Consider the following 13,324-nt stretch of genomic DNA (forward strand, 5'->3'; position numbering starts at 1 on the left):
ATTTTTCTGTGTCGATTTGACCTTCGCTGTCAGAGACAGCCCTGAAAAGCCCACCTTGCTGGCTAATGGGCACGCGAAGGCCGAAGGATATCAACCACAATGGGACAATAAGGCATTTTTCTCTCACTGCTCCTGGGTGCCCTTGCATTGCTCCTTTGTGATTATTTACAATGGCCTCTGCTGCTTTACCTCGACAGAATTTGCTTTTGATAAAGTGTACACCTCTTTCTCTGAAAAATCCCCAGGCATTTTGTGTGCATGGCTCCCACACATCTAGGGTTTGAGATTCCATGAGATTCTGAGAGTGGATTTGTCCAGTTTATGAAGTTTGATGATTTAATCACTGAAAAAAACATTGCTTCACCTGATGCGAGTCCAGAAGGTGTATGTACAACTACCGAGTATCAAACATACCGTAGACTAAAACTGTGCGTCTTGATGAAATATTAGCAGCACAATGAAAGCTAACATTGGAAAATAGTATTTGAAAAGGAATTGCCTTATTTGCTTAAATATTTTGTACATCAATGACCATTCAATGCTATTTGAATACCTGGCATTGTGCGACTATTGTGATGAAGCAATATGACATCAAAGAAAGAAGAAGATCATCCCATAGTTTATCTTCTTGGGTAAAATGCTGGGGGCATAGAAAAGGCCCCTTTATATGGTATGTGCCATGTGGCAAAGTAGAGAAAAGGAGGGACATTCCATAACTTGTAGAAAATGTCGACCAATAGACAAGAAGGGACATTTTTTCCACACACAGAAGGGACAAGAAGGGACAAGAAGCGACAAGAATGAACAAGAAGGAAGAACAACTTCATTTTTTCTATGACGTCGTTTGTTAGCTTTTGTCGTTGTTTCCAGGTGTTACGTGCTCCTCCCCAAACCCCCTGGTCACGGTGTACCTCCGAGTCCCGAGATGAGTCACGGCAGAAAGATGTGTTATTCTGTATGTCAAAGATCAATGGTGAAGCCACACCAATTGTTACCAACAAACAAATATTGTATTAAGATCACACAAGAATAACAGTACAACAACAATAGTAATCAATTGTACAACCAATTGTTACGTGCTCCTCCCCGACCCCCTGGTCGCGATGTACCTCCGAGTCCCGAGAGGAGCCACGGCAAAAAAAATGTTATTCTGTGTCAGAAATTAATAGTGAAACCACACCAATGATTATCAACAAACAAATATTGTATTAAAAATCACACAAGAATAACGGTACAACAAATGGCAATCAAAAGTACACTCAATACATCTTATGATGTTACCATCAACTAGCATAGGATAACTCACGGTGTTCCAAGTGAGTGAAAAAACCTTCCCCAATGTCTCTATATTCCCATCCTCAAGACAAGGTTGACTCGCTCCAGCGATCGCTAGAACAATGTCCAATCGAGACCAGAATCCCGTGCGGATGGCAAGGGCAGTCGCACCGCCGAAGCAGCTCTCAGGCGTAGGCGGTCGAAGCGATGCAAAAACTCACGTGGTCCAAAAACCAAAAGCAAACTCGCGGCGCAATGGGAAATCCCAAAAGCGCCCTCCAGATAGGAACGTTCCCGGTTCAGTCGGCGAACCGCCACTTAAACTTCAAACTCAGCGTTGTGCACACACATCCCCGACAGACGACAGGATGGTGAAAAAGCTGACGCGTAGCGAAGACCTTTTATTGAACAAAGCGCGAGTGTCAAAATGGCTGACGGCTCTCACTTGAGTCGACACGACCCGGCGATGATTCTTCAGAATCGCAACGCCCAAACCTGACCACGCAGGTTTTTCAATCCCCCAGCGATAACACCTATCGCAGGAACTCCTTTCAAGGAAACTCAAAGTTCACTCGCGACTTTCGTTCGACAACGCTCGCTACGGAGCTGGAAGCTACTCGCTTCTTGTCCGACTTCACTCGCCATGCCTCCTTTTTTCCTTCCTCTTCTTCTTCTTCCGGCTCACGATCCGGCTTCCTGTCTCTTTTTAACATTAACGCTTTTATCCTTTGCAAACAGTTCATGAACAATAAACCTTTTGAAGACAATAATAGTACATATAATCAGAAATGTTTCAAGTGGAGGAAAACCACAACAACGGAAGTGACGAATCCGTAACACAATATGTATTTCCTATGATGGTACCATCAGGTTCGTACAATATAACACTGTGCTCCAAGTGAGCGAAAAGAAGAACATTCCCCAATGTCTCTATTCCGGCATCAAGCCAAAGTCGATCCACTCCAGCGATCGTCAGAACGATGTCTAATCGAGACCAGAATCCCGTTCGGATGACAGTCACAGTCCCGCTGCCAAAGCTGCGTAAAGGCACCCTCAAGGCGACTGGGAAATCACACCCTCGGGTATGGACGTTCCACGGCTCCCACTCGGCGAACTGCAGATTTCCAACTCAAAAGCCACGTTACACACACACACACACACACACACACACACACACACACACACACACACACACACACACACGATAAGCGTCTGAATGCGGTGAAAATGGTTTGAAGCGAAGTGAAAAACCTTGAGCGAAGCGCAAAGCGCGCGAGTCAAAATGGCCGACGGCCCGTTCTCGAGGCGTAACGGCACTATGATTATTCTCGTCGGAATCAACCACAAAACCTGACACGCAGGTGGATCTGTCACAGCGATAACAACTCTGTCGCAGGAATCCCTTTCCTGGGAAACCCAAAGTTCACTCGTGACTCTCGTTCGCCAATTGTTCGCTCCAGACCTCGAAGCAGCTAGGCTTCTTCTCCGACTCACTCGCTCCGCCTTCTCTTCCTCTTCTTCCTCTTCATCGTTGTCCGGTTCCGGTTTCATTTAAAACATTAACTTTTTACCTTTTGAAAATAATAATCTCCATTTTCCTTTAAACGACAACAAAAATAGTACATGGAATCAAAAATGTTTACAGTGGATGAAAACCACAACAACGGAAGTGACGAATCCGAAACACCAGGGCACTGCAGAACAATAATTCTTCCTTGATATCATCTCCCTTGACATAGCGAACGAATGCCAGTAGCTGGGAGCAAGAACTAACATCGGTCGATTCATCAAGTTGAAAAGAAAACAAGCCGAAAGGCGCCGCCTTAATCTCATTGATGATCTGTTGTTTCACATCTTCCGACATGTCACGGATACGACGCTGCACTGTGTTATTCGATAAAGACACCTGTTCAACTTTGCGAGCCTCTGCCTTGCCGAGAAACCGTTCGACAATGAGGAGGGTACAAGGCTTGATGAGTGTCTCCCCAATCGAGTGGGGTTTTTTCTTCTTTGCAATTTCAAGAGAAACTTCATAAGAAGCCTGGACAGTTGCTACATTTTGTTGTTGAAAAGCTCCTCCCTCATCCAAATTCTGTCGCTTTAAAATTTTTTCATGCCGCTTGAAAAATTCGGGATCCTGCTTTGCATGTTGTGCGTGATTCGTCTCGAGGTGCAACTTCAACTTGGATGGCCTCATGGATTCAGTACTCAAAACCTTGTGACACCGCACACATTGTGGTTTATCTTGGCCAGACACAGTAATGGACGTGAATCCAAGCTTTATGTATTCGTCAAGATACTTTCTTTTCTTACTCCCAGAAGCCATAACGTCAAATCTGCAATAGAAAAAAACACAAAACAATATCAAAGTCAAAACAATATTTAAAAAAACAAAACAACAATATTTAATTTTTAATATGGTTCAAATTACCTCATGGCCCCCCGAGAAATACACCATGGCCCCCCAGGTTGGGAACTGCGGCCATAGTGTCTTTGGAAAATAGGAGGATATTGCATGTTTATACACTGGACAGGGTTTTTTTTTTGTAGTTTTTGCTGGAATCTACAAGGGTAGCACAGCACATCAGGTGTATTGTCACATGGTCCAGAAAGGTGCTGTATTTGCATGAATTGATTAATTATGGCTGGTTTTGGCAGCATCAGTTTAAGAAAACAATCAAAAACACAACAGCACCTGTACTGGGGACACTTCAGAATGAAGACTTCTTTGCGGGTATCAATACAGTAGTGGTAAATTAATTGTTGAGAATGTAAGCATTATGTAATATTAATTCAAAACGACTCATTTGTCCATTCTGTAAAGATAATGCAGAAGATGAAAAAACATTTACTTAATTTACCATTTTAGATTCATTTCCAACTTTGTACAACGTCCTAGTTGGATTTGTTGCTTTAGGACACAGTGAGAACTGGGATTGCTGGGATCAAATGTTGAAAGACTCCATGGATCCAGTGAAGGCAGTGGTCATTTTGAAGGTAATATGTGCATGGACCACATGTGTGTGGTGTTACCTTTGTGAGAACTAGTCCATGATGTGCTGCCATCCCAGGTTCAGTTTACACATGCAATGCCCATTTATCCATCGTCTCCTAATGTCATAAATTCATGTCAAGGTACACCGATCTATCCTAATGTACATGTTCTACCTGTGATATACCGAATGTACAAAGTCCTCCATGAGCCTTAGTTAGATCACTGAGATCGAAAATGTGTTTGAGTCGTGTGTGATTGATGTGCATCCCACTTGGCAGAATGACTCGTGGAGCAAGCAGTACTCATTCGCCCTGTTTAAGGCGATGAGCCATATGTTGTGCATCGGATACGGACAGCGTGCTCCCGTAAGCATGGCCGACCTATGGCTCACGATGCTGAGCATGATCGTCGGTGCCACCTGCTACGCCATGTTCATCGGACATGCCACGGCGCTCATCCAGTCGCTGGACTCGTCTCGCCGACAATATCAGGAGAAGGTACTCCCGAGACCGGCTACCTGTTTTAACCAGCGATTGCAGACTGCTCTTGTCATTTGTTGTTGACCGTTACGATAAACAGTTGAGATTCTTCCTTTCTGTAGAATAACAAGAACAAAAAGTTTTAATTAAAACAAAAGCCGCGTCGATGTTACACAATGCCTAGATGCAGCTGTGCCTATAACGTCGATGTTATAAGCACAGGACATTCCTATTGATTCGATTACTTGATGTTATTTTTGTGCAAAGTGAAAATATATCTCGGCAATTTCCCGTGTGTGGCGACGAATTTTTAATATATCTCGGCATTTTCCCGTCTGTTATTTCAGGCGGTGTATGACTGACCATGCCGCGATTCAAAAAAAAATATATCTCGGCAATTTCCCGTGTGTGGCGACACGTGAACGAAGCTATGCTCCTCTCTCCACATTATTGTGACGACGTATAAATTAAATATTTCATCGTGACGATTGTCATCAAATGGACGAATTTTTAATATATCTCGGCATTTTCCCGTCTGTTATTTCAGGCGGTGTATGACTGACCATGCCGCGATGTAAAAAAAATATATATCTCGGCAATTTCCCGTATGTGCCGACACGTGAACGAAGCTATGCTCCTCTCTCCACATTATTGTGACGACGTATAAATTAAATATTTCATCGTGACGATTGTCATCAAATGGACGAATTTTTTATATATCTCGGCATTTTCCCGTCTGTTATTTCGGGCGGTGTATGACTGAGCATGCCACGATTGAAACAAAATATATATATCTCGGCATTTTCCCGTCTCTTATTTCGAGCGGTGTATGACTGACCATGCCGCGATTAAAAAATATATATATCACAATGGACTTGAAGTTACAGGCCTTTGAGAATTCATTTCGTTCTATAAAGGGCAACTTTCATCGGATTTTCTTCCCGTTTTTTTTCAACCGAGTCTAAAACTATGTTAGCGACTGTGAAAAATGAAATGATATATCGAATTTGATTTGAAAGAAAACTGTGTGAGAGAGGAAGACACCACGGGCCTACAAAACAGGCCTCAAAGCTATGCGAGTTAATAAAATGGTGGATATTTGTTTATATGAAGCCTCTCCCAAAATGTGTGGAGCTATGGTTCCCAGAATAGGTGGAGCTTTGAGGTTTTGTCTTCTCTGCAAGAACAAGAAGAAGAAGAAGAAGAAGAAGAAGCAGAGATAACAACGTTACAACAACAACAGCAGAGGGCACTCTATGAGCAGCGTCTGCGACGCGGCTAAAAAAAGCTCTTATTCCTGCTTCTTTCGGCCGACTTCATTTTATTGACACCCTTGAGTGAACTCACTGTTCTGCACTTTTTGAGTAAAACTTTATTGTTTTAGTTTTCTTGTTTGAACCAATTTTCCTTCAAGCACTTGGTGTACTTCTCTCCTCATAAAACAGTTTTAATGTTTCCTGAATGGAATGTGACCCCTAGTTAGTCAGAAAAAGCATACTCTATGGGTGCTGACATCATCTGAGACCAAAGCAAATTACAGACTTGGCATTTAATATGGAATATTTTTTTTTCTTGACTTGGGTTTACTTTCTTAACTCAGTATATCAATCTGGTGAGTTTCTTTAACACTTTGGTGATTTATTTGTTAAAAGAACCATGTCACTGATTGTCTGTCGCAGCAAGAAGTCAACAACAGGATTATATCACAGGTGGCGTGGCAAAATGTACGGACAAGTGCATTTGATGATTGGCTTCACAGTCGGGTATACAAGGGTTGTTGCGTTCTGTATTAGTGGAAAACAACTGCTGCACGTCTCAAAAAGTTATTGCCGCTTCCTCTGGAGATGGTCCGTCAACTCGACAATGTTGTTTGTCATGGAGTGGTGGCTTTACGAAATTCCGGCATGAAACAGTGTGCTATTGCTCGGCAGTATGGCATCATTCAAGGTCAGGTGTCAAAGATCCTGAAACGAAATGCTCAGAGGGGTGTCCCTACTCCAATACCGAGGCCAGGACGTCCCCGCAGAACCATAAGGAGGGATGATCGCCAGCTGCACCGGTTAGTCCGTAATGGCCGTACCAAGTCAGCTAATCGGCTTAGGGCTGAGTGGCAGCAACTGACAAATGTGCCTGTATCCAGAAGGCTAGTCGACCAACGACTGGTTCAAGCAGGCTATCGTGCCAGGCGTCCCCTGAGAAAGCCACGCCTGACCAGACAACACCGCCAGTGCCGATTGCAGTGGGCCAGAGAGCACCGTCAATGGCAGCCAAGGCACTGGAATCACGTGATCTTCAGTGACGAGTCTAGATTTCTGGTCTATCGTCAAGATGGCCGCGTCCGAGTGCGCAGACAAGTGCATGAAGCATACAACAAAGATTGTATAGTGCCAAGAGTCCAAGCTGGAGGTGGTGGGGTGACCGTTTGGGCTGCTTTTCATGAAGGGGGCAAAACTGACCTGGTTGTTCTGAATGGAAACCTGAACCAGTTCAAGTACAAGGCCATTCTGGAAGAAACATTGCTTCCTTTTGCTCGTGCAGCCTTTCGAGGAAACTTTGTCTTCCAAGATGACAATGCACGGCCTCATCGTGCTCGCGTGATCCAACACTTTCTTGCTGACCGTGGTGTAGAGCATATGGAGTGGCCTGCCATGTCCCCGGATATGAATCCGATAGAGAACCTGTGGGCAGAATTAACGCGTCAAATCGACCACTTGGACCAGCAGCCTGCCTCTGTGCGTGAATTGCAGCAGGCTATTGTCACTGCATGGCAAGCGATTCCTGTCCAAACCTTGGCAAATCTCGTGAACAGCATGCCTCAACGTGTACGTGCTCTCCTGAATGCTCGTGGGGGTTACACGAAGTACTGAACTGTAATTTTACTGTCCAGAATCCCAGTCGTAATTTAACTTTTGTTTTTGTTAAAAAATTTTTTGGCTAATGTGCAAAATAAAGAGATACTTCTGGAAAACGCACAGAAGTTTAACACAGTACTGTCCGTGAATCGAGTTCGATATCAGTTTACATCACTTTCAAGGATCAATTTATTTGCTTCGAAATGTCAAATGTGGTTTTTGTTTCTTTTAAAGGTCACATTAACAAAATCTAGAATAATTTCAACATAATTCCAATGAACTTTTGGTTCTAAGACATCTTGAAAAGTAAGTTCACCCCCACAAAAAAAATATTCCATATTAAATGCCAAGTCTGTATAGTCCAGCGGATAGGTGAATAATCGTGCATTTTATGATTAAAGCATGAAACTTGGTACACTAATACTAGACATTATGGGGAACATTTTAAAGATTGGAGGCATTCTGGATCTGTCCTGTGTCACCCGTGGCGGCCATTTTAAAAATGGCCGCTAGTCAGAATCATTATTTAGCTAGAATAAATTTATATTACATCAGAAAATATCAAATTGTTATTTTAATATCATCTGCACACTAAAGTATCACCAAGGATTATATATGATAACATAAATATTCATTTTTGATTGTTTTGGGGACCTCTATGTGTCACTTTAAGGGCATTTGGAGGGGAAAAATGCAAAATTCCAGGAATAAAGTAACACAAACTGGTTTCGATAAACTAGTTTATTTGTACAAAGTGTTATTTTCCTTTCATTTAGGAAAACACTTCAGAAAATTACACTGTAGTAGTACAAAAGTTTTTTGGTATGCATGAGATAGAACAATAACGTCCAAGAACACTCATGTTTCAATGTCAACCGTTCTCTTGTCACCCTTCTCGCTCACAACCACCGCACTTGCAGAGTAATGCACAGGGTAGATTTTCTTCCGCACATTTACATCTTCCTCTGCAGCCTTTAATACAGCCACACTTAATAACAGCACGGCATGCTGCACCAGCAGGGGGCAGGTTCCTCCACATCACTTCCCATTCGGCCAAATTGTTCTTTCGCATCCATCCAAACTCTGCTGGGCTGGGCAGGTGAGGTGCTTTTAACAGGGCCTGACCCCATACATGGCCAGCCTGATAACCAACTCGAAGTAGATGCTGATAGAGAACATCTTGAGTCGGAGGTATGTTTTCAATGCTCCTGTCTTTCTGTGTGAACAGAGTCTTCCTGGCCATGTTCACATTATCATCAGAGCTTCCACGGTCGTACATAAGCACAATGTACCTCTCGATGTTTGGGAGAAGCTGGGTTATGCTTGCTGTTGTTGGAGTCTGTGCAAGTCTGCACAAGTCTGGCGTGACATCAACAAACGCAATCCATGATGACCAGGCTGTTCTTTTTCCTATGCCGGTGAAACTGGATGTGGTGTCACACCCTGTCAGTGCATGAAAAGCAAGTATTGCATTGCACTTATCATTTCCCAGCGTCTGTGCCATGTGAGTTGCGTCTAGGTAACGGAACGATTTTCCCATTCCAAATGCTACAGTTAGCTGTGCACTGTCAAGCTTGTGAGCAAGACTGATGGCTAGTACAACTACATCTGTGTCAACAGTTCTAAGCAAGATGTTCTTGCAACCTTGCCTGGCCCCATCTGCTGCATGCAGCAGCATTCTTGTGTCTCCTTCCTCCTGTGTAGAAGGGGACAACCAGTCTGAGTCAATTGTCTCTGAACAACGCAGCTCTTCTCTGTGAGTCATGACCACTATACCAGGAAAATGTTTCATTTGTCACTCGTTGACTCAGGAGATTAAAAAGTTCTGTCTTGTTACCGTCTTCCCGTCGGAATTGTAACCAGTTTCCAGGCAGCTTCTTGTTTCCTTCCACTCTTATCCGTATGCCCTTCCCTCTCTTCTTTCTTGTGGTGGCCTTCAGACTATCTTCTCTGTATACATCAAATACCACATCAACACGGCAAACAGAGCCTGTGAATTGCCTCCGTACATAGTTCATGACCTTCTTGCCAGATTTTGTGAAAGGTATGTGCATTTGCTCAGTCCCACAATTTTCAGTGTCAGGGTGCTGAAACAAGGAGATGCCCATTCCATGGAAAGATCCATGCGCACTTGTTGCTGTCGGGTCATGGTCAATGTTGTTGACTGCTGATGTTGTGAATACTCCAATTTGGAGTGCAGGTGGGCACACTGTTCCAATACTTTCAAAGTGGCTAATGGCAGAGTTTCCTAGATCTGCAGACATGCCTAGCACACGGTCGTATGAAACTGACAATCCAAGCCTATAAAGTGTATCAACTAGATCGCGAGATCTTGTCCTTGAGTGGATCAATGATCCGAGAAATAGTGGAAGTGGTGTCTCACGCTGTTCAGTATGTCTTGTTTCCAATGATGGTTGTTGTCGTCGACGCACACAGCTGTTATATGTCACAGACAAAGCTGGCTGTGACAAGTAGTTTTCTTGGTTTTGGATATCTGTCCCATACATGATCATTGTGACCAGCATCAGCAGTGAGTGAGGCACAGAATTTTCTTGACAATCCTCTTTGAATGAACCACTGAATGGTAAGCATTTCATTCTTAACATGTCTCTACGAACAATGTTTGCAGCACGAGAGATGAACACTGCTTCACTGTCACCGTCGAGCTGGCACGAACTTCTTAGCGATTTACCAATATTTGCATTGGCGACAAGAAGCACATCGCGACCTTCATTGTGCGCTTCTAACTCAGGAAAGTAGCTTAGAACTTTATTTTTGAATCGTGTAGAGTGAACTACAGAGGAGCCCTCTCCCAGCTGGTTAACTCTATCAGTATATAGTTTTTTCAATACAGATATTTTGAAAACAGGGGCAATGTTGTCATCCTCAAGAGCAGTTTGCATGTATGAAATAAGTTCAGCAAATGCAGTGTTATGAGCAATATTTGTGTTGCATTCGTCATGTGATGTTGTTGGTCTATCTCGATCTCTGTTTTTCAATGACACTAAGCATTGGCTGTGGTACTCAGCCTCTGTAGCGATTAAGTCTCCTTCACTGAGCTTTGCCAACAGACGCTCATCTTGGAGATTAATTGCACTGTCACACTCGAGTGTCAAGGCCAAACGTCGAGGCTCTATGGAGAGGTAGGGCATCAGATGCGGGCTTCTCACAGATGAAACAATGGCTAACAGCATCACCAGTCCTGGAGACCTTTTGACGTTTGAATTTTTCCTTTTCACCAGAAGAGGAACTCTTGTCCGTTACACATATCTTCCGCTTAGCTGCACGTTTGAGTTCATTTTGGTTGAATTTAAGTCTGCATGTTTTATGAAATTTTGCTTTCCTACCTGAAAATGTTTTCTCCAGTCCATTACCATCGTCCATTCGAGTCAACTTAAGCTTTGGTGGCAAGCAACCGAGTTCGTTGAATGCTGATAAAGTTTGAACAATAGACGTATACCCAGCTCCTTGGAACCTTTCTGCAAAGTCTGCTGGACACGTGAGTTTCTCACTGGTGCTTTCCTGGCAGATAAGACACTTATTCCAGTCCATCTGTGTATCGTCCTCATTCACAGACATGGTGATATCACTGCTAGCTTGAACTAGTTTGAAGACTTTCTTCATGATGATGAGCAGTAGATTAGATTAACACTCACAACAATCTGAAACAGACAGAAGCAATGATTATTAGAAACACAACCACACCAATTCAATAAATTATAGAAAATTATATTTCTTAAATATTGCAAGAATTGTGGATCTGATCTGCAAAACAAAAACACCTTAAATAATCTACTTAATTATTTAAAACATGGTTTACTTATAACATATAATGATTAATAACAAATATAACAACTTATATCTAATAATGACTACTAACAATTTCTACTTCTAAACTTATAACTAATAATATAATATGATCCTTATCTTTAAAAAAAAAAAAAGTGATATTAAGGAATTTGTTCATTTTCTTTAATATTTTGACCATCAAAATACCTATATTGGTCCATATATCCATTAAATATATATTCTTAGGGCATATTTATAATTCTTGTGTTTGAGTAAGTTACTATATATATAGCATGAACATATATATTTTATGTTAATAGAGGTATTTTTGTCATTCACTTATCGGCAAAATCTCCTCGATGGCAGCCATTTTGGAAAATGGCCGCTACGGTGGACACAGGACAGATACAGAATGCCTCCAATCTTTAAAATGATCCCCATAATGTCTAGTATTAGTGTACCTAGTTTCATGCTTTAATCATAAAGTGCACAATTAGTTCATTTTTTAGCACCTATCCGCTGGACTAATAGAAGCAGACGGTAAGTTTTGGTTACCATGGTGTTTTCAATATTCAAAAGAGACTTGAGGAACAAGGGTTTGAAAACTTTTTATCCTGAGATACACTTTTGTTTTTATTCTTGTTGGCAATCCATGCAGTCTGTACAAAAAGGTAATATCATGATGTCGCCATGGATGCTAATCATGGGTGTTTCATCTTTCTTTCACTTCGAGCTAACCAACGCCTTGCGTATTTCTCAATAATTTATCTGTGCCGGAAGAAGACCAAGCTCCACAGAAGCAGAGCCAAGGAAATCCAACCCGCCCCAGCCAGGGGAGAATGAAACAAACTGTGAAGCACTCGGGCAAACAGCCAGCTCGTTCGTCCATAATATGAATATTTACAAAATGCACCATGAGGTTGTCAAAAATCAAACTCTGCTTCAGACAAAGTCACACCATCACCAGGTAGGGGTCGAGCCAATATCGAGACAGATGACATTTTGAAAAAAGAGATTTCTTAACTGGGATTCTGAGCGCAGTATTCCGCTCGAGAGTCAAGTTCACCAGTTCAGAAGGAAACACATCCACCAAGAGGCTGCTTCAGTTAACCCATTATTCATTCAGGATGATTAGTCCAGAAAATTCTTCAGGTTTTTTGCTTTGAGACCATTGGACTACAATGCTAAATGTCTCTACAACTGAAAAAGCATGGAGAGCGTAAGGCACCTGTGTCGTCGGATTATTTTCATCGACTGCAGAACGAAAGCTTCAACCTTTTCGTCAGCTGATGCAAATGTGATTAGATGTAAGAGGACAAGATTGGTTTGAAATGTAAATGTTCTGGGATTTTGAGACCATGCTAAGACAACACAAGGAAATGTCCAGTGGGTATTTCGTCACACAACAACACCAATAATTCTCTTTATTTACTTTCTTTTAATTTTTAAATATAATTTTGTTAAGGGCATTCGAGCGGCTTTGCGGTGGAGTGAGTTTGTGCATTCAATTTCCATGGCCTTGTTATCTTGCCCTCACTGCTGTGCCCTCAATTCTGATGGCTGCTTTGAAATCTGGTTCAGGGAAAAGATGTGCACCACTGAATATGATAGTAACAATAATAATAACAAGGATACAATTCCTTATTGAGAACACAACCTCCAACCGCACTTTAAAAATGGGATCTGCATATTTTACATTTAAATTACGAAAAAAAAAAAAAAATCTGCTATAAATGGTAACGCTTATATAAATAAATAAATAATCCCAAATGGTATGTTTGTAGTGGAGATGGTAACGTTGATATAAATAAATAAATAATCCCAAATGGTATGTTTGTAGTGGAGATGGTAAAGTTTATATCAATAAATAAATAATTCCTTGTGGTTTGTTGGTAATGGAGATGGTAAAATTATTTATACTAGTGAGGTACCCG

General features: G+C 42.0%; 1 protein-coding gene across 1 annotated transcript in view; it reads left to right on the forward strand.

Annotated features, from left to right (window-relative positions):
• Positions 1-13,324, forward strand: part of LOC137421211 (potassium/sodium hyperpolarization-activated cyclic nucleotide-gated channel 4-like) — a 217,025-nt gene that overhangs the window by 110,437 nt on the left and 93,264 nt on the right. Inside the window, exon 4 of the mRNA XM_068107034.2 lies at positions 4,549-4,767. Within this exon, the coding sequence (XP_067963135.2) occupies positions 4,549-4,767 (219 nt within the window). The remainder of the gene's footprint in view (positions 1-4,548; positions 4,768-13,324) is intronic.

Source organism: Myxine glutinosa, chromosome 2 (genome assembly GCF_964187855.1).
Source record: "Myxine glutinosa chromosome 2, kmMyxGlut1.1, whole genome shotgun sequence".
Lineage (NCBI taxonomy): Eukaryota > Metazoa > Chordata > Myxini > Myxiniformes > Myxinidae > Myxine > Myxine glutinosa.